The sequence below is a fragment of the Chiloscyllium plagiosum genome, unplaced genomic scaffold, assembly GCF_037043375.1.
Source record: "Chiloscyllium plagiosum isolate Xiang-an unplaced genomic scaffold, Cpla_swu_hap1 HiC_scaffold_3, whole genome shotgun sequence".
In the NCBI taxonomy this organism is placed as follows: Eukaryota; Metazoa; Chordata; class Chondrichthyes; order Orectolobiformes; family Hemiscylliidae; genus Chiloscyllium; species Chiloscyllium plagiosum.
This window is the reverse complement of record NW_028270141.1, coordinates 44,718,691-44,739,905: the sequence shown is the minus strand read 5'-3', so window position 1 is coordinate 44,739,905 and position 21,215 is coordinate 44,718,691. Positions and strand designations below refer to the sequence as shown.

At 40.6% G+C, this 21,215-nt stretch overlaps 2 protein-coding genes across 3 annotated transcripts; one reads left to right on the top strand and one right to left on the bottom strand.

The window, feature by feature from the left end:
* The first annotated feature begins 712 nt into the window (after positions 1 to 712).
* Positions 713 to 7,474, top strand: fam89a (family with sequence similarity 89 member A). The gene is made up of 2 exons (XM_043680767.2): positions 713 to 1,139; positions 4,520 to 7,474. Exons 1-2 carry the CDS (start codon positions 774 to 776, stop codon positions 4,802 to 4,804), a joined length of 651 nt encoding a protein of 216 aa, XP_043536702.2. The 5' UTR covers positions 713 to 773; the 3' UTR covers positions 4,805 to 7,474.
* A 7,336-nt stretch (positions 7,475 to 14,810) lies between these two features.
* On the bottom strand, positions 14,811 to 21,215 carry LOC148150575 (uncharacterized). 2 transcript variants are annotated; one of them, XM_087978894.1, is made up of 2 exons: positions 19,159 to 21,215; positions 14,811 to 19,018 (listed from the first exon to the last, which is right to left on the bottom strand). In XM_087978894.1, the coding sequence occupies exon 2, from the start codon at positions 17,093 to 17,095 to the stop codon at positions 15,755 to 15,757; it is 1,341 nt and encodes a 446-aa protein (XP_087835020.1). In that variant the 5' UTR covers positions 17,096 to 19,018; positions 19,159 to 21,215; the 3' UTR covers positions 14,811 to 15,754. The 2 variants fall into 2 exon arrangements, with proteins under 2 accessions (XP_087835020.1, XP_087835025.1); XM_087978899.1 differs by having other exon boundaries at positions 14,811 to 17,459; positions 20,408 to 21,215.

The following is a 21,215-nucleotide window of genomic DNA, read 5'->3' as shown; positions in this document are numbered from 1 at the left end:
GCAGGCTGAGTAGTTCCGCCACCTGCTGAGACATATTAGAAAACACCCGGATAATACTTTAAGCAACCTAATAGTATCAGCTAACCTATGAAGTAAAAACAATGACTGCAGATGCTGGAAACCAGATTCTGGATTGGTGGTGCTGGAAGAGCACAGCAGTTCAGGCAGCATCCAAAAAGCCCTTTTGCCCGAAACGTCGATTTCGCTGCTCCTTGGATGCTGCCTGAACTGCTGTGCTCTTCCAGCATCACTAATCCAGAATCAGCTAACCTATGTTCATCACCACCATCCAACCTTAGAGATGCCACAGAGTAGTTAAAAAGAGGCGGGACACCTCCCTAAGGTTCTCCAAAGGAGGAGGGAAGTTATTTACCCTTGAGATAGCAACAGAAGGTCATACTTGACTCAAAACAGTTAACTCTGTTTTATAATCTCTGTGCACAGATACTGCCAGATGGATTGGCCTTCCCCAGCACGGAATGTGTTTTTTACATTTACCTCACGCCGAATTGACTCCCCATCCTCGATTGGCAGCTACCTAGACCAATCGAAAAGGCGTCCTGGTAAATCACCACCTACTTCATGTTTCTCTCCGCTGATATGAAAGCGCCTGTTCGATTGGCAGCTATCTGAACCAATCGGCATGGAGGGCCGATGACGTCTGGTGTGAAACGCCCAATTGAGGAGAAGAGGAGGCTGGAGTTCTGGTGTGGCGGCTGGATGTTGAGGCAGTTCAGTGAAGGTGATTTAACGGCCGCTGCTCGAGAGAGTGTATGTGCGCATGTGCAGAATGGCCGCACCTCGGTGTCTCCAGTGAGAGGGAGATCGCTCCTACCACCCCCACTCTTCCCAACTCTCATTCCCATCCGGAGCTGCTGACAATGGCTGGGAAGCTGGTGAATGGCGGCTCGGTGCCCAACACGACGTGCTTGCAGGGTCTGCCGCCCCTGCCCAAGAGCCTGAGTGGTTTGCTGAATTCGAGCGGCGGCTCGTGGCGAGAAATGGAGCGGGTTTATGCCAAGCGGTGCCGCATCCAGGAGGACCTGAGCCGGGGCCGCACCGCCAGCAGCCGCCACGCCAACCGGCCCAGCAAACCCGCCAACCTGGATGCCGCACTGGCCCTGCTTCGGAAAGAGATGGTGAGCGGGTGGACAGCACAGGGGTCGGATGCTGAGGGAGGGGACCTGGGGAGCAGTTGAACGCTGATGTGATTAGCCTCATCTTCACTTTCCTGGTTTTACCCCATCGTCTTTGATTCGTTGCCAGATTAAAAATCTATTTCAGCCTTGAATATTCTTAATGACCCTAGCCTATACAGACAGCCCTGTGTGGTTAAAAAAAATCCACAGATTCACTACTCCAGGAAGAAATTCAAATAAGCAACCTTTTATTTTGAGATTCTGATCATAGGCTCTTGAACAAGGGAAGACAACCTTTTTGTATTTACCCTATTAAGCGCCCTAAGAATCTTATGTTTAAATAAAGTCGCCTCATTTTTCTAAACTACAGTGAGTCCAAGGTGAAACTGTTCAACCTCTCCACAAGAAAATCTGTACATACCTGGGACAACCTAGTGAAACTTCTTTAGACTGCCTCCCATGCAATATTCCTTTCCTTGCGTAGGGACCAAACCTGTTCAATGTCCCAGGTGTGGCCTGATTTGTGCCTTGTATAGTTTTAGCAATGCCTCTCTTTTTATCATAAAATGAAGAACTGTGGATGCTGATGATATGAAACAAAAATAATTTGCAGGAGAAAAGCAGGATCATGGAGAGAAAACAGAGTTGCTGTTTCAAATCCAATAATTCTTTGTCAAAATACCTCCCTATTTTTATACTCCATTCACTTTGGATTAAAGGCCAACATTCTATTTTACCTTTGCTATTACCCACTGAACTTGAATGCTAGTTCTTTGTTTCACACACTAGGATCCCTAAATCCCTTTGTACTGCAGTTTTCTGCAGTATTTTCTCTATTCAGATAATGATCAATTCTGATATTCTTCCTGCCAAAGTGCTGAATGTAGAGAAGCAATCTTGTTTTGTTACCATTTGAAACAGCAGTTAAATGATCAATTTTTAGTTAAGTATTTGAGCTAAGGTGGTGGAAATACACAATATTAAAAGGCAAACAAAATAATCAGGTCCACCTAACCTGTCTGTTGTGGCTTTGATTCCTTAGTCATTAGCTGCATAGGTGGGGAGGGGTGCAAGCTACTTAAAATATACCCTCTATTTTTACTTTTAAAAAATATAATCATTATGATTAGATTTAAGATTTTAATTTTGTTTAATGATTGAAATCTGTCGTAAAAGGAATCCAATGTTGACAGTTTGGGGAAGGTGTCAAACTGCCCTACTTCCATTGACCAGTGGTAAGATGTTTGCATCTGCAGATACATTGTAAGATTGATCTTAGTGTTCACTTCTTTCATATTACTCCCCCCCCCCCCCCCCCCCCCCCCCCCGGGCCCGAAAGAGCTATTGTTTGACATTTAATGAGCCCTTTTCAATTCATTCCCTTGAAGATCTCCATCTTGGTGAAAGTGAAAGAAGGAAGGAAGGGAAGGTCGGCAAAGCTGGTCTTTGACCTAACTTGATTAAAATTTTCCCTTGACTGATGTTATGTCTATAAAATATGTTACTTATGGAAATGGTTCATTAATGGGTATGGATTGCAGTGATATGCTTGTTCTTGAGAATGTTGTAATTTCCAATTTATAAAATACAAATCAAAACCAATGATGATCATCATAACCATTAGTTCTACCTATGAATTACTGATGCCTTTTGTTTCACAATTTTGATTCTGGGCTAATTTTAAAGTTTTCAAAACTACCTTTAGGGACAATTGAAAGACAAGAGGAGGTACATAAAAGACCTGAATATCGAAATCAGATCACAGGCTATTAATGTTAAATCCCCACTTTGGAAAAATTACTGCCTTATTGGAGTCATCTGTGCCACTTGGTAACTATCTAAAGTTTGTAAACTTTTCTGCTATTGGCTACAGTCCTACAGTTTGCACTTTTTGGAAGATCACTGAAATATAATCAGAACCTCTATCTCCTTTTCAGTTGACTTTCCTCCTCACTCTAGGAGGTGCATGTTGTCCGAGCCCACAGTATAATCTTGAATTCTTAAAAACTAATTTTTAGAAACCACAATTCCCCACAATATTTCTTCTATATAGTCCCCCAGTAGGTCCATGTAATAAGTTGTACCATTGTTTGCAAAATCTATTGCTAGTCATTTACTGTAATACCATACTCCAGACTTTCAATTTTGAGTGGTCTTAAAATACCCTCAACCTTTTTTTACTTGTTTATACATTGTATTGAAACTTGTCAGTCTTTCCTTTTATATTCTCTACAAGTTTGTAGTTTTATCAGATCAAGTTAATTGATCAGAAGAATTGAGCAAATCAGATCACATAGGAGGAATTTTAAATGTGCAATGGCTGAAGTATGAAAGTTTGATTGTTACAGGATGTTCCTTTTAGTCCTCAAATTCTTCATCTCCCATAAGATTTTCTACATTGTTCATAATATTTTGTATTGCTAGATCTATTGTCCCATTTTAAAATTTACTTTATCAACTGAGCAAAATGCTTACACTCTGATAACCAGATCAGTTGACTGAAAGCTTAGTCAAAGATAGATATGAAAAAGTCTTTTTATAGGAGAAAATGAGGTGAATGTATACAGTATATTCCAGAACCTAGAGCCTTGACAATCAAAGAAGCAGCTACCACTGGTGTAGCAATTGTAATTGGAAATGTATAACAGTCCAGAATCAGAGGAGCACACATCTTGGAGAGCTGTGAAGCTGAAAGAAATTACCATCATAGGCCTGGTGGAAGGCCTTGGAGAGAAATGAAAACGATGAGAATTCAAAAGTCGTCACTGTTTGTCTCAGAGAATATACTTCAGTGAGCACAATTGATATGTGAACAGAACTTGCCAAAAGATTTGGGTGTTGTATGTTGAGACAGTATCCTGGAGTGTATTGAAGTAATTGAGTGTGGAGGTAACAAAGGGGTGGATGAGAGCTTCAGCAAAAGATGTCATAGTCATGGTGTGACTATGTTGTTGTTTCTCATGTTTGGAGTGCATGGAGGTTCCAACCCCATCCAAAGATCTGCAGAAACTGATTGGAAAGCTAGCAGTCCGGTCTCGTTCTTGACCTTTTATTCACACACTACTTAGACTTGAGGGAGGAGTATGTTGAGGAGTTGTTGAATTATTTGGAAGAGTGATGATTCTCTTTAGGTTTGTAATGCTATTAACCAATATTCCTGGATTCACCCTATATATGTCACAGTATAATTTTATGTTGAAGGATGCACTTTTAAAGTTTTAGTTTCCATTCACTTAAAATTGTTCACAAATCACACATCATGCATAATTTGATTTCCTCTATGATCTTCAATTGGTTGTAATATACTAATGCACACAAAAGCACATTGTCATTTTGCTGGCATTAAGATGCTGCCTTCTATTCCCTTTCCAAAAATACAGGTTGGTCTGCGTCAGTTGGATATGTCATTGCTATGTCAGCTATGGTCTCTCTATGAATCCATCCAGGAATATAAAGGAACATGCCAAGATTTGTCAGCTGCAGCTAATTCAGACTGTTCGTATGGATTGGAAAACGGTTATTTTGATGAAGAGGAGGAGTATTTTCAGGAACAAAGTGTTGTGGAAAACGGGAAGGCTGACAACTTGGAGACACATCTTGCAGTGCCTAAAACACACAATTCACGAGACCAGTGGATGCAGGATTCCTTTCATATCACTATATAACAGATGTCCTACAACTTTGACCTTCTCACTGTTTTTGACATTGTGCTGTTATAGATTTTGAAAGGTATTCATGTGAGGGTTGGTATTGTTTGGGGCAAAAGGTGGTGGGTGGCTGAAAAGAGTGAGAATAAAATTTTAGTAACTAGGTTTAGTTAAGCAAATTTACTTAAGTTGTCATTTATAGTTTTAAACGCCATACATTTGAAGAAACCTTTAATAAGCTTGGTTCTTAAAAATGATTTGTTTTTTGTTTGGAAAGAGTAAGATGTTTTGAACCAGCATTAATTTTTCATATTGCAGACTCTGCAACAGGTATTTCACCTTTCTGGATCATGCTTAACCTTTCTAGATTCTGGGACTTGTTGTTGGACCATACCAAAATCGAAGTGTGATTGGCAGAATTGCTTTTCAAGTTGGTGAACAAATGAGAATTCTGTAGGTACCACTAATGTAAAACACTGTGACTACCACATTAAGGGCTAAGAATTTAAATCTGGCTTCAGTAGACTGAATGTAAACAACTTTTTTAAAACCTATGTCCAATTTCAATTGCGGGTTGAGCAAAATTGCAGTGAAGGATAGAACTGATCCTTCTAATCATATTACACCAGGGTGAAAGGCCAATCTATGCCAAGTGTAAGTCTTTGTGCTGAGTATAAAATGCTATTAGGTAAGAGTTTGATACAAGTCTGCATGCCAAGTAGTCCTGTGCTTCCTGTTCAGAGAGCTGTCCAGCTCTGAAAAATGGTTTAAGTTGTGAATATATAGTGAATTGAGCTAGACAAGTCATTTAAAGCAAAAGTATCTGAGTATTATTAAATGAAGAATTTTCATATTACTGACTGATAACTCTGGCCTATCTTACTCTGCATTAATCCAGCAAAGTTGATTTTTTTCATTATTTGATCTAGTAAAAATGGTGTGCAGACTAGAAGATGGTTTGGGAGGTATGCACCTCTTTTAGAAATGTTCCTGGGAACTGATAAATGAAGTTTGGAATGCAATTGCAGTAGCTCAATTGGATGGACAACTTATTTGAGATGTAGAAATATGCCAGTAGCATGGGTTCAGTTCCCACACCAGCTGAAATTACTATGAAAAACTCTTCCTCTCGACCTCTCCCCTTGCTTGAAGTGCGGCGACCCTCTGGTTCAACCACCTCCGGTTCAACCACCTCCATCTCATGCTCTCTCTCTCTCTCGCGCTCGCACTCGCTCTCTCTCTCGCGCTCTCAAATATTACTGTGCTACCAGCAAGTACTTCAAATGCGATTTGGATTGACTGTGTGATAATTGAAATAAATATAGGAGTTTGATTTGAATTTATTAATGTGATAGCAATATTTCTGTAGAACAGGTAGCATCAATTTTGAGTCTCTTAAATGTTAAATGGGAGAGAAACAAATCTGATCACTTAAATATAGCACTCTACTTGAATTGTTGGCAGGAATAAGCTCCTTATATGTAGCATTCATTATGGAATTTATTTATTTTTTTTATAAATTTCTATTGCTGAGGTTTACCGGATTTCTTTTTTTACAAATAAATAAAATGATCCACAATTAAAACCCAGCAGAAGTATGAGTGTCACTGAGGAGATTGGCTTTTATAATCTCTGAGTTACATTGGTTTTATTGTACATGGAGTACAAATGTGCAGCTTGCATTTTCAAACTAAAAGTGCAATTTCTTAACTGTATAGAACTCTAATCAGAATGCATTTGCTTTTAATTCTTCAATGGTTGTTAATCTTTTTGTAACTGATTTTGTATCTGAAGTTCACAATCTTGAACTGTCAATACAACAGTACTTTATAACATTATTTCTTATTTATAAAAATTTAGTGCAGAATTCTATGTGAACATTTATATTTAAATGGTTTGGTTAATTCTTTTATAAGAGGAAAAAATACGGTTTAAGATCTCTTACATAGTCCTTTACTAGCTCTGCATCTGTGACACATTTCAGACTCTGGGATTGTCATGTATCAGATGTCGAGACTGAGTAATCATGCACCACTCTAGTGGGGAATAGCTAGGATTTTGTGGAGTTTCCCATGGAGTTTTAACGTCATTTGAACACAGAAGTAACCCATTAGAATGTTTTTTAAAAACTGGGTGAGCCAACTGCCCCATCAACTTGTTAATTTACAGTTTGATAAATTTACAATTTTACCTAACATGTAATTTATAGTGTATTCAAAAGACTGCAAAATCAACAAGTCTTCCAATTTGCTATACTGGAAAAAATTCCAAAGAAAACAGCTAGGACATTTAATATAAAGCTTTTAATATTAAACTGTTTTTGTTTTTTTGCACCTGTATATTCTGCTCCTACAATATTAGTTTCCTTTGCTGCATTTATAAGTTACATGCGTGACACTGATCTGCATGCAAAGTATGATGCTCCAGTTTGTAATGGTTCAGGAAAAGATGAACCTCCATCACTACATCTGGTTGTAAAGAAATAAAATACTTTTTGATTCCTGACTTTAAGACTGTTATATATAAATCTTTTAAATGCATTTGTTTTTGTTTTTAAAGTTTTTTGGTGTGAATCTTATTTTTAAAAAGGCTTTTTATTTTCTACTGTGTCGTAAACAAAGTCACAGCAATATTGAAAAATGCATGTTTTCCCAGAAAGGTATTAAAGCTAAATAATGGCTAACAGATCATTTGCTATTGGCTCCAGTATGTATTTTAGTAGTCAGAATTGTATTTCTTCAATATTAATTTAGTCTGCTTGGCCAACTTGCTGATGGATGTGTTGTGGGTTTTAGAAATCAGTAACTGCTACACACAGACCCTGTGCCATCACCACCATAGCTCCCAACTCTCACGCATGTCATAAGGTTCAAGATCCTTGCACCTAATTCAGTGCATGCCTGGTATTTTTCCCCATGGAATAACATTGTCTGTAACTATTTCCACAATAGGTCAAATGACCCCATGTTGTAACAATTATGCTGTGATCATTGGAGAGACCTTGACAGTGAATGCTTTGCTTGTACTGAGAATTCCTGTATTCTGTAATGGGATGCACAAAGCAGCATTTGATAGCTAAAGCAATTTTTTTGTGTAGTTTAATCAATGCTACGTTTATTAGCTGCACACTTTATCTGAAACCCCATACTCTGAGCATTTTAATACTTTTATCTATCTGCACTTTGAAGGAATTAATTATGAAAACTAATGTTCATGTTTATCTGCACCATTCAAGGTCTTACTGTTCAGTACATTTTCCTGATCTCTATATTTCTGTACAAAATTTAGCTTGCAATTCTGCTAACTTGTCTTTCACAGTCTTTGCTTTTTTTTTGCATTAGCAACCTTTAGTGATATTGTTCTTTTATATACAAGTCCAAAACAGTTCTGTACGCTTAAAAGCAAAATGTTCCATGAATTGAACATTTCTTCAAGCTAAGAATTTAAGGGTGGAAATCACTAATATTCTCCAAAATGTACCTATCCATAAAAGCAAGACCAGACTAACCATATGTGATTGGGAGTTATAGGTGTAGTTATTTTCTAGGTGTGGAAATTCAATTTCCGGTTTGTTTAAAATCCCCATTGCCGTCTTCAATCTAACCTGATAAACTGTCAGATTATCTAACTGCCAGAATCAAAATTTGAGACCTAGTGCGTCATTGCATTAAAACCAAGCAAATCTGACTTAATCCCAGAGATCATCCTATGTACAGGAGAAAATGATGGCTAGCAAAGCTTATGGCTTTGACTTTCTTTTTTGTATGTGAAATTGTTTGGAGTACAGGACTGTTTAATTGTAAGAAAGAAAATGCATTTCCTGTGGGTTGTCTCTGTAGGGTCTATATAATTATATTCCTGTTTGTAGGTACTTATAGGGATTGTGTATAATGGTGTTCTTCCTCTTGATTTGGGATATTTGTGTTCCTTGCAAATTTTAATATTATAGATTTAAATTGACGCTTCTAGGAAGCGGTTAACATTTGTGAAGTTTAGTTCTTAAAATTTTAGTTGGTGTGGGGAAGCTGAATCTTTTGATGATCTTCCTGCTATTTCTAGAGAATGTTAGACAATTGTCTAAGGTTTGTCCCAGGATATCGCAGGAATTCTAACTATGGTTATGTTTAGGTGTTTGGAATGTTAAAAGGATAAGATAATAGATAAATTAAAACCTTTTTAGGCAGAAAACACGAGAAACTGAACAGTTAGTGATTGAAATAGAGACTGCCACTTAAACACAATTAGTGTCAACGTGGGAAAATAGACAATTATCTATCGTTCGTCAAGAACCTAAAACAAACAGTAATTATTAGATTAGATTAGATTACTTACAGTGTGGAAACAGGCCCTTCGGCCCAACAAGTCCACACCGCCCCGCCGAAGCGCAACCCACCCATACCCCTACATTTACCCCTTACCTAACACTACGGGCAATTTAGCATAGCCAATTCACCTGACCTGCACATCTTTGGACTGTGGGAGGAAACCGGAGCACCTGGAGGAAACCCACGCAGACACGGGGAGAACGTGCAAACTCCACACAGTCAGTCGCCTGAGGCGGGAATTGAACCCGGGTCTCTAGCGCTGTGAGGCAGCAGTGCTAACCACTGTGCCACCGTGCCGCCCAAATTATGTGGCTGCTAAGACATTTTAAAACATTGAATAAAGCTTGTTTAGACGTGAACCTAGTCTGTCATCTCTGCATATCTTGACGCACAAAATGCAATTAGAAAGATTCCTTCTCTTATCCAGTTAAAGTCTGGGTTACCCCTGCCCCAAGGATCTGTCATTTGACAAATCCTATTCTTCATCAATGTACTGCCCCTCTTGCTCTGGCCTTCTGCAGCCTTGCCTGTGCCCAGGTTGCTCTGAAGAAGCAGCAGATTGAGTTTGTTGGTGTGTTTTGAGGTTTTTGTGAACATAGGGCCTGCCTGGAACGTTAACATAGATGGCAAAATTACTTTGTTTAAATTTCCTTGTGCTTGGATTTCTATTTGTGTGCGGCTTCCTCTTGTTAGATTTTTGGATTTTAGAGTAAAAGGAAACTGGTGAAGCCGTGTGGTTGAGTCTCAAGGTGGAAGGTGAGGTCTTCTTGTTCCTGTTGTCAGATGGCTAGAATTTGACTGTGGAGGAGGTGCAGGACTTCCGTGTCCTTGATGGAGGAGTTGAAGTGGTTGGCCACCGGTCAGTGAGGTTTGGTGTGTGTGTGTGTGTGTGTCCTAGAGATGTTCCCCGAAATGTTCCGTGAGTTGGCATCCTGTCTCCCTACTGTAGAGAAGACCACATAGAGAGCAATGGACACAGTAGATGAGGTGTTTAGATGTGCAGGAAAATCTCTGCTCAATGTGAAAAGATCTTTTGAGGCCTTGGACGGAGATGAGGGGCAGGTATGATTTCAGGTTTTACATCTCTTGCAGCAATGGAAGGTCCTGGGTGGTTTAGTGGGGGGATGTGTGGACCTAATGAGGGAGTCACGATGGAATGGTCTCTGCAGAACACAGATAGGGGTGGGTAAGGAAATGTATCTCTGGTGGTGAGGTCTGATTGTCCTCTGCCATTTCCACCAACTACAATGAGTTGCATCTGGATATTTAGTGGGTTGAAAGGTGAGGACCAGGGAGGTTTCTATCCTTGTTGCAGTTGGATGGGTGAGGTTCAAGGGCAGAGAAGTGGAGGAGATGCACTGGAGGACATTGTTGATCACATGGGAGGGGAAATTGTGGCCTTTGAAAGAGGAAGCCAATTGTGATGTCCTAGAGTGGCAATGCTGCTTCTGAGAGCAGATATGGCAGAGGCAGAGGAATTGGGAGTAAGGGATCATGTTTTTACAGGACAGTGGGTGGGAGGAGGTGTAGTCCATATAGCTGTGGGAATCATTGGGTTTGAAGTAGATGTCTGTGTTGAGTCAGTTGTCGGTGATGTCCAGGAAGGGGAAGGACGTATCAGAGGTGGTCCAGATGAACGTAAGGTCAGGATGGAAGTTGTTAGTGAAGTTGATGAACTGTTCGACCTCCTCGTGAGAGCTTGAGATGGTGTTAATACAGTCATCAGTGGAGCGGAGATGGACTGTTCCACATATCCTACTAAGAGGCAAAGCTGAGGCCCATGGCTATCCCTTTGATGTGAAGGAAGTGGGAGGATTCAAAGGAGAAGTTGATGAGGGCGAGGACCAGTTCTGCCAATCGAATGTGTGTTGGTGGAGGGGTACTGGTTTCCTTTGCCATGTGGATGGACTGTATAAAGACTGGATGTCCATGGTGAAGGTTGGGGGTGGGGGAAAACAAAAGTCATGGAGGAGGTGGGGAGCGTGGGTGGTGTCTCAAATGTATGTGGGGAGTTTCTGGACCAAGGTGTCGATATATGACTAGGTACGTTCTGTGAGGCAGGAGCAGGCATGGATGATAGGTCAACCGGGGCAGTCAGGTTTGTGGATTTTGGATAAGAGGTAGTGTGGGATTCTGGGACTGAGGTTGGAGGCTGTGGATGGAGATTCCCTGAAGTGATGAGGTTGTGGATGGTCAGGGAGATGATGATGATTTGGTGATAGGAGGTGAGGTCATGATCAAGGGAGCATCATTATAAACTTGAGCTCGTTCAAAACTCTGTTGCCCTAAAACGCATCAGTGTGCACTCATCATTCCTGTGCTTGTTGATCCACACTGGCTCTTATTTGATTCTAAGTGTTTTACAAATGTTCAAATCCATCTATCACCTTGCTCCTCCCAATTTCTGCAATTATCTCCAGTTCTAGAATCCTCTAAGGTATCTGTATACTTCAGTTGCTCAATCTTGAATTCTGTCAAAATCTTATCTTGTTTTCTTCTTTGATTATTCTCCTAAGATCTTTTCTTTTTAAAGTATTATTTTCATGAGATGTAGGCATTACGGAACTCCATTAGTCACCAGTCTCCATCCTGAAAAAGACCCCTTTATCGCCACAGTCAGCCTTCTGCCAGCCAGCCAATTTTCTATCCATGCAGAACCTTGCTGTTGACACAATGCGCTCTTTTATTTAGTAGCCTACTGTGTGTTATCTTATCAAAAAACCTGCAAATCCAGGTAGATAGCATCCACTGGCTCTCCATTGTCTAACTTGCTTGTTACCTTCTCAAAGTATACTAACAGATTTGTCAGGAAAGCCCCCCCACCATTGACAAAGCTGTACTGACTCTGCCCTATTTTACCTTGAAGTTCCAAGTACTCCGCAACCTCATCCTTAATAATGGTCTCTCAAAACTTACCAAAACTAAGGTCAGACAATCCAGCCTATAGCTTCCTGTCTTCTGCCCCTCTCCCTTCTAATACAGGGATGTTAGATTAGCCATTTTCCAGTCCTTTAGGACCCTCCCTGAGTCCAATGATTCTTGAAAGATCACTACCAATGCCTCTGCAATCTCAGCTATCTCTTCAGAACGCTGGGGTGTTGTCCATCTGGTCCAGATGATTAATGTATCTTCTTGTTAATGATGACCACTACACTCACCTCTGGCTCTCTTGAAGTTCTGGAATGCTGTTAATTTTTCACAGTAGAAGATACTATGCAAAATACCTATTGGTTCCTCTGCCAATTCTTTGTTCCCATTACTACTTCTCCAGCCTCATTTTCCAGCAATCCAACGTCCATTCGTACCTCTTACCTTTTTAGAAATCTTTTTTAAAACTCCTGCATTGCTAGCTGGGTTACTCTCCTATTTTATCTCACTCTTCCCCCCCCCCCATTGCTTTTTTTTTTAGTTGTCCTTTGGGAGGATTTTTTAAAACCAACAATCTTCTGTCTTCCCAGTAATCTTCACTACACTGTATGCTTTTTCTTTTGCTTTTATGCTGTCCCTCACTTTTGCTCAGCCATGGTTGTCTCATTCTCCCCTTGTATGTTTCTTCTTGGGTTGAAATGTTTCTGTGGCTGTCAATTTCCCAGAAAGTCCTGCCAGTGCTACTCCACCATCTTCCGTGTTAGACTCTCATTAAAATCAACTCTCGTGTTGTCATTACCTTCACTCAATTGTAATACAGTTAATCTGATTCAATCTTCTCCCTCTCACACTGCAATGTGAATTCTATCATATTATGGCCACTGCCCCTAGGAATAATAGTTATACAGCATGGAAATAGACCCTTCGGTCCAATTCAACCAAGTTTCCCAACCTAAACTAGTCCCACTTGCCTGCATTTGACCCATATCCTTTATTAACCTATCCTATTTAAGTACCTGTCTGAATGCCTTTTAAAATGTTGTATCTGTCCCTGCATCTACCACTTCCTCTGGCGTTTTTTATTCTGCAATGAACTACCCACTGTAGAAAAAATTGCCCCTCGGCTGCCTTTTAAATCTTTCTCCTCTCACTTTAAGAATATGCCCTGTAATTTTGAACTCCCCAATCCTAGGGAAAAGATCTCTGCTATTTATGCCCGTCATGATTTTATTAAGCTCTGTAAGGTCACCCCTAAACCTACATTCCAATTAAAAAATCCCAGCTATCCAGTCTCTCCTTATCACTCTAGTCCTGGCAACATCCTGGTAAATCTTTTCTGAACCCTCTCCAATTTAATATTATCCTTCCTATCTCCGGGTGACTAGAACAATACACACTATTCCAAAAGTGGCCTCACCAATGTGCTGTACAACCTCAACATGATATCCCAACTCCTATACTCAATAGCCAAGCATGCTAAGTGCTTTCTTACCCACCCTGTCTACCTGTAACACAACCTTTGAAAGCTATGTACTTGAACCCCTAGGTATCTGATAAATAATTCTATCCAGGGCCCTACTATCAATTATACAAGTCCTGCCCTTGTTCGCTTTACCAAAATGCAATACTTTGTATTTATCCAAATAAAACTCCATCTGCCACTCCTCAGCCCGTTGGCCTAATTGATCAAGATCCCTTTGTAATTTTAGATAACCTACTTCACTGTGGACTATATCACCAATTTTGGTGTCATCCATAAACTTACTAACCAATACTCTTATTCTCATTCAAATTGTTTATACAAATGACCAACAACAGTGGACATCGCTGGTCAAAGGCCTCCAGTCTGAAAAACATCTGTCCTCCACCATCTTACTGTCAAGCTTATTTTGTATCCAGTTAACAAGCTCTCCCTGAATCTCACGTGATCTAACTTTACTATTCAGTCTACTATGCGGAACCTTACTGATACCTGTGAAACCACATTGATGGGCTGTTTCTGTGTTGTAACATTTTTATGGTCTATGAAAAGATTCTTTCTGTTGCAGGAGCCACCCATCAATCATTACCCTTTATCTGCTATCCCTGAGCCTATTTATGTGCTCCACTCTTAGCTCATAGAAACCCTACAGTGTAGAAGCAGGACATTCGGCCAGTTGAGTCCACACTGACTTTCCAAAGAGCATCCTACGCAGGCCCATCTCCTTGCTCTATAACTCTGCATTTACCATGGCCAATCCACCTAACCTGCACATCTTTGGACCATGAGGGGAAACTAGATTGCCTGGAGGAAGCAAAGAGAATGTGTGAACTCCACACACAGTTGCCGGAGTGTGGAATTGTACCTAGGTCCCTGATGCTGTGAGACAGCAGTGCAAACCACTGAGCTATCATGCCATCCCAAATTATCCTCTTGCTCCTAATAAATTGACAGAACATCTTTTGGGTTCACCTTGATTTTGTTTGCCAATATTACTTCATTTTTCTTTGTTTTCACACTTTCCTTTTTGAGTTGATCCATCCACTTTGTATACTCCTGCTGGCTTTACAGATAATTGAGTTATCTGTGTCAGATGTGGGTTCCTTCACCTTAAGCTCCCTAATCAAATCTGCCTCATTACACATCATTAAATACAGAATTGCCTGTTCCCTAGTGGGCTCTATCGGGCTCAACCTATGCTGCTCCAAAAACCATCTTGTAGATATTCCGTAAATTATTTTCTTGAGATCCAATACCAACCTTTTTGCCACCACTTACGAGGAAAATAGAGTTCAATGCATGTGAGAAACAAAAGCTCACTCACTTTAATAATTTCAGTCCGAGACAAATATCTGAATCCGCCATTTATTTTTACACCTATAGATGGGTGCCCTGTCTCAATACCAGGTAAGGTAATGAGAAAATGCACACCAAATCCAACAAACTCTCGAAATTTATACAGTTTGAATCCCCATATTTTTCCTTATTCCATTGTTTGTTCCCTGCTTCGCTTACGTCACTCATTTCCTTAAGACTGATCCCACAACTTCTGTTTATCCTGTTTTGTCCGTGACAAACTCTTATCTCTGACTCCCATAAGGGTGTTTGACGTCAGTCTATTATAGATTATTGATTAGGCATATCTTTTCTTCTATCAGCATCTATTTCCATCCAGAGGCCACTTTGACCTCTTTGATTAGGGTTTGTTCCTGTGTGCCCGTGTAAGGGGGAAACAGATGCTTTCCTGTTTGCCCATATATCCACCATTGTTCTGTAATCACGTCTCATGCTTTCTTTTTGCTGAATATGTATTTTCTCATTCCCATTCTGTATCAGAATTTATACTTGCAGAAATAACATTAATTCATTTATATCCCACAATTTCCCCTTTTTCTTTTCATTACTATCTGTTATCTTCTGCATTTTTGTCTCTTTCTTTTTTTTAAACATTGTTCCCAAAATTCGCAAGCATCATTTCAGAGATTTCATCCATCTTAGTCTCACTCATTTCCTTATTATTTAGTTGATAAAGTTCCTCTGTCTGATTCCCCTCAGGGGCATTCGTTTCATCAAGGCTGTTTCAATCAGCCTCTGGGTGAGCCCTCGTATACAGGGTATGACACAACAGCCAATGGCCACCAATACCCCGACTACTACTATCAGGGAAGTAAGGATAAAAACCACCACCCCCTTTCTCTGCTAAAATCATATCAAGGGCTATTCTGTTTTCCCATGCCATCCTACTTGTCGCATCAAGCTGTTCTGATATTCCTTTAACTGCCTCTCTCGTATAATTTATAAATCGCTGTTGATTATAAAAAAAATGTAATTTATCCAGTCTACATTTCTATTAATTGTTACCCACCAAAAGAGAGCTGACTCAAAGCCTGCTGCAATCTGGTTACGAGCTTTGAATTCAGGTACTCCCCTAGGGACTCCGACCGAATCAAGATAAATCCTGTCATCAAAAGAATTATCTAACAGTAATCTCTTACCCCTTCCCTTTTTCCCTACTATCTTTTCCTTCTCAAATGCCAGGGTAAATGGAATTACCAATTGTACAATTGCGCATATCCCTCTCCAATCCGGAGGTAGGGTGGGTCTCAATATTTTTCCTCCACAGTACCACCACAGATCCGCTCGGGGAACCTTTAATGCTGAGTAGTTCCCTCCCTTCTTCGTTTCGGTAACATTCTTAATCTCTGTACATAATTTCAGCTCCCCCAAATCTCTCGACCGACTCGTACCTCGCCTGTGCACACATGACGTGTGATTTCCAACTGCGGCGGAAAATGTGGGGGGAACTTTTGCATCTTTCTCCTCCAAGGGAGGGAACATCAGAGATAGGGAGGTACAATTCCTATCATTCCATGCAGTCTCATCCTGATACAGGGCTATCATACATTTCATGCCCTTCCTGTCTCGCTTCCACCCGAGCGGAAAGGGAACCACCTGGGCCACTGGCCTACCGGAGGCATATGCATAGCAATTGCTTTTGTTCAGACTTTTTACAGTATACTTTACCCATTCAACCCAGGCATTTGCATCCCCGTACCCAGTCTCTATCTCGATGGTCTGTTTCAAATCCTTTACCTCTATAATTTTTACTACTGTAGGATCATTGGGAGGAGTGAAAGGTTGTATCTCATTACCCAGTAATTCTACCCATTTTCCCTGTCCTATGCTAATTCGAAAACAACAGCCCACAAACTCCTTCCTATTTGCTTTCATTTCAATCCCAAATGTTTCATTTAATTGTACCTCATAAGTGCCACCTCCCAAAACCGCTCCGTGCCATGTGGTTTTTCTTATCGTTAAATATATGGGGTTACACTTTTTATTGGGACAATCGCGTGCTGGTCGGAAGGGGGCCCGGTGTATTGTGACAAGACCATTATACCAGGTACCATCCCCGAGGCCATCCCCATAGGACTTAAGATGTATCTCTGAGTTGCGGTATTGTCTCTGATTAGCTACATTCCCACAATTTACTAAGCTACATATATCAGTGTCTATTACTTGTGGATTGTCAGACTCAGGAACCATTAATAATACATATGAAAATGATATGTGACAAAATCCTAATACCAAGAGGGCTAGCATCATAACTCTAAGCATTCCCAGTATTCTGATCATTATGCTAGAACACAAAAAGGCTTAATATACAATCTTACAGAAATAATCCCACGCTCGCGTCGCCACTGTATAGTCAATTACTCAAAGTCTCTTTAGTCTGAGTTTCAGCGGGTCTTGCGTTGATTCGGCTGTCCAGACTTCTTCCTCAACTGGAGGGTCCACTGGCCCTTTGATCCGAATGTAGTGAGTCCAGCCTTTCTCCACCGTCCTTATTGCCGTTTCGGTCAAAAGAGCCTGGTACGGCCCTTCCCAGTCTGGCTGCAGCTTAGTCTCTGTCCATGATTTTATTAAGACCCAATCTCCTGGCTGGATGGGATGAACAGCAAATTCAAGGGGCGGAGTCTGTGCCAATAGACCCTGTTTTCTGAGGAAAGATAAAGAGGAGGACAAGCCCAGTATATACTTCTTTAAAAACAAATCTTTAGTTTCGGGAATTGGCAATTCTCCCTGTGTTCCCAGATAAGGTAATTCAAATAAGATTTCATAGGGGGATAGTCCCAAATCTTTCCTCCGCCAAGGGACAAGCCCAAAAGGCATCCTTTAAATCTATCACACTAAACCATTTGTGATCATGAGGGATCTTACTTAATAACATGTAGGGGTTTGGCACCACTGGGTGCCTGACCTGTACTATTCGATTTAATGTTCTCAAATCCTGCACCAATCGATAAGTTCCATCAGATTTCCGCACTGGTAGAATTGGGGTATTATAAGGAGACATACATGGCTCCAACAAACCATCTCTAATCAGTCCCTCAATTACTGGCTGCAGTCCCCGTTTACCTTCTATGGAAATAGGATATTGTCGCTCACAGACAACGTCCCCTTTCCGTTTTAAATTTATTGTAAGGGGAGGGATCTGTAGTTTTCCATGATTCCCTTCTCTAGCCCATACAATAGGGTCTATCTCTCTCTCTGCATCCTCTGTCAATATTGCCAGTTGTACAACTAATTCTTCTTCCTGAATTCCAATCTCCAGTCCTAAAAGGATAATTAAATCTCTCCCCAGTAAGTTACTTCCTATATCAGGGATATACAGCAGTTCCCCTGTGATCCTATCCTTAGGACCTTCTATCATCATAGGTTCAAATACTGGAACAGTAAATCCTTCCCCTTTCACCACTGAAACAGTAATTGACCGTGTAAACATTTCTACTTTCTTTGGTTTAAAATTCAACGATGACCGTGCTGCCCTGTATCTACTAGGGAGACTACCTCTTCCCTACACGGTCCCACCTTCAAGTTTATCAAGGGTTCCTGGTGGGCCCCTGAGGGCAGGAACCCCTGACACCCCTATTCTTCATCATAATTCATAAGCGGAATTGCCCTTTCTTCCCTTTGTAGATCAGGATACTCCCGCTTAAAATGCCCTATCTTTCCACAATAATAGCATCCTTCCTGTAGCGACTTCCATCTCTGCCCCTGTCGCTCAAACCCTCTATCAAATGTTCCCCCTTGTCCTCTCCCTCTTTACAAACACTTTCTGTGCCTCTCTCAACAATTCATCTAATGGTTTTCACTCCATCCTTCTATCTTCTGTATCTTTCTCTGTATGTCTGGCCATGCTCTTGTCACAAAATGTACTTTCAAAAGACCCTGTGCCACTGGGTCCTCAGGGTTCATTCCAGAGTAGTTCCGCATTGAGTCCCTTAATCTTTGCAAGAAAGCTGAGGGAGTCTCATCTTTCTCCTGTCTAATTTCAAAGGCTTTAATCAAATTCTGTGACTTCGGAACTGCCTCTCTTATTCCTTTTAGAATCAGGTCTTTCAATTCCCTCATTTCTTCTCTATGCTCCGGGTTTTGGTTTTCCCACTGGGGGTCTCTGAGGGGAAACTTCATCTCTCCCTGTCCAGCATCCCCATCTCCAATCGGGTGTTCCCTGTCCCATATTTTAATGGCAGTTCCTCGTACAAGTCCCCTTTCCTCCCCAGTAAAAATATATTCAAAATAGACATTAATTCAGCCCAGGTATACAGACTGGGCCCCAAAAATTGATCAATTTGTTCAGACAACCCCACCGGATCCTCAACCAGGACCTCCATTTCCTTTTTAAATGTTCTGACCTCCCCACTGGTGAGGGGGGCACTTACAAACCCAATCTCTTTGTCCCCTATGGGTACCTCCCGAAGGGGATAAGTCGTTACGTTTTTCCCCTTTTTCTTTTTTTTAAAGAAATATTGCAATATTTCTAGCTCCCCATAACTTCAAACACCAATTCATCAATTCATGCTTGACTAACCTTCAAAGCCTGTTCCTAACTTATAAATATATTTATATATATTTACGTTCATTTCTTCAGTATTTAATAGTCAAAATGCAAAATGCATACAGTTCCCAATTTTGCAATTCACTGTAATTACCCAGTTTTAGTCCTTTAATTTAGATCCAGAATTAGTTTCCTTAAATAGTCCTGACCAATCATTGCTCAATTACAATACTATAGGTCGTAAAATAATCAGAACTTGCCTTAAAAGAATTTGTCTACTCAAGTTTTTTTAAAAAAAAACTTCTAATGCATGAACAATGGCTGAATCCAAGGTCACAGATATTAACCATAGAATTTTGCTTTTACTACAATCTAATGTTGAACTGAAACTTCAACTGTCCTCCATAAATCGCTTTTATGTAAAGATAAAAGAGATTAGTTAGAAACTGATAGTAAGGCAGTCATGATCTGTAAAAAGAACAGGAGTTATCATTCCTTTTTTTTTTCATAATCACAATAGAATCCTTAACCTTAAAAGAAATCATGTTAAGTTTCCATAACAAAATCAGATTGAAAACAGTCCTGGAACACAAGCTCCAGGGAATAAAACACAAACATTCAATCACCAACAAACAAATGTTCACTCAAACCAAATCACAAAGGGTTAAACTTCCTACCAGCTGTACAGCTCTTTTCATTCTCTCTCTCTCTCTCACACACTCTCTCTCTCTCTCTCTTTCGCACATTGACATATAAACTCAGATATTCACAAACCCAGTCTTCGTCCGATCTGTACTTTGGCCAGAAGACAGCGGGACGAAGAATGGAGTCCTTAGTCCATACAAAGCAACAATATTTAATCATCTTTCTCCCTTGCACAAGTATTATTTTGCCATTTTCCACAACATCCTGCCCAAAGGACTTTCCGGAGGAATGTTGTAAGGGACCCCGCCTCCATTTCCATTGCCTTTTCCTTACTTTGTTTCCCCGGAGGCTTTTTTCTTACCCAAAGCGCAAGCCATATTGAGTTCCTTCGTTAGTCCCTTATTAACTACTAAAACTCAATCCCGGCCACCAAGGCAATACTTAAAAGTCAATTTTCTTACCTTGGTCTGTGCACAGAGTTGCCTGGCCCCTTTTGTCACCGTATTTTCTATCGAGCTCCTATCACTGTCTGATTCAGATGTCTCTCTTATAGGATTCACACCAGTCACCCAAGGGAGCAGACCAAACCGGGACACGAGACCGCTCCTCAATGGGGAACGGGACGCGTCTTCCCAGTGTCCAAGGCCAGCCACTCCCCCCGGTGATGGAAGAAAATCCCGGACACGAGCCCCCAATTGTGAGAAACAAAAGCTCACTCACTTTAATAATTTCAGTCCGAGACAAATATCTGAATCCGCCATTTATTTTTACACCTATAGATGGGTGCCCTGTCTCAATACCAGGTAAGGTAATGAGAAAATGCACACCAAATCCAACAAACTCTCGAAATTTATACAGTTTGAATCCCCATATTTTTCCTTATTCCATTGTTTGTTCCCTGCTTCGCTTACGTCACTCATTTCCTTAAGACTGATCCCACAACTTCTGTTTATCCTGTTTTGTCCGTGACAAACTCTTATCTCTGACTCCCATAAGGGTGTTTGACGTCAGTCTATTATAGATTATTGATTAGGCATATCTTTTCTTCTATCAGCATCTATTTCCATCCAGAGGCCACTTTGACCTCTTTGATTAGGGTTTGTTCCTGTGTGCCCGTGTAAGGGGGAAACAGATGCTTTCCTGTTTGCCCATATATCCACCATTGTTCTGTAATCACGTCTCATGCTTTCTTTTTGCTGAATATGTATTTTCTCATTCCCATTCTGTATCAGAATTTATACTTGCAGAAATAACATTAATTCATTTATA

Excerpts from the sequence above, each read along its gene's own strand:
- fam89a (XM_043680767.2), top strand. The coding sequence starts at position 774 with ATGTGCGCATGTGCAGAATGGCCGCACCTCGGTGTCTCCAGTGAGAGG. Across the intron at positions 1,140-4,519 it reads CCCTGCTTCGGAAAGAGATG|GTTGGTCTGCGTCAGTTGGA; the intron begins GTGAGCGGGTGG and ends CCAAAAATACAG.
- LOC148150575 (XM_087978894.1), bottom strand. The coding sequence starts at position 17,095 with ATGATCAGAATACTGGGAATGCTTAGAGTTATGATGCTAGCCCTCTTG.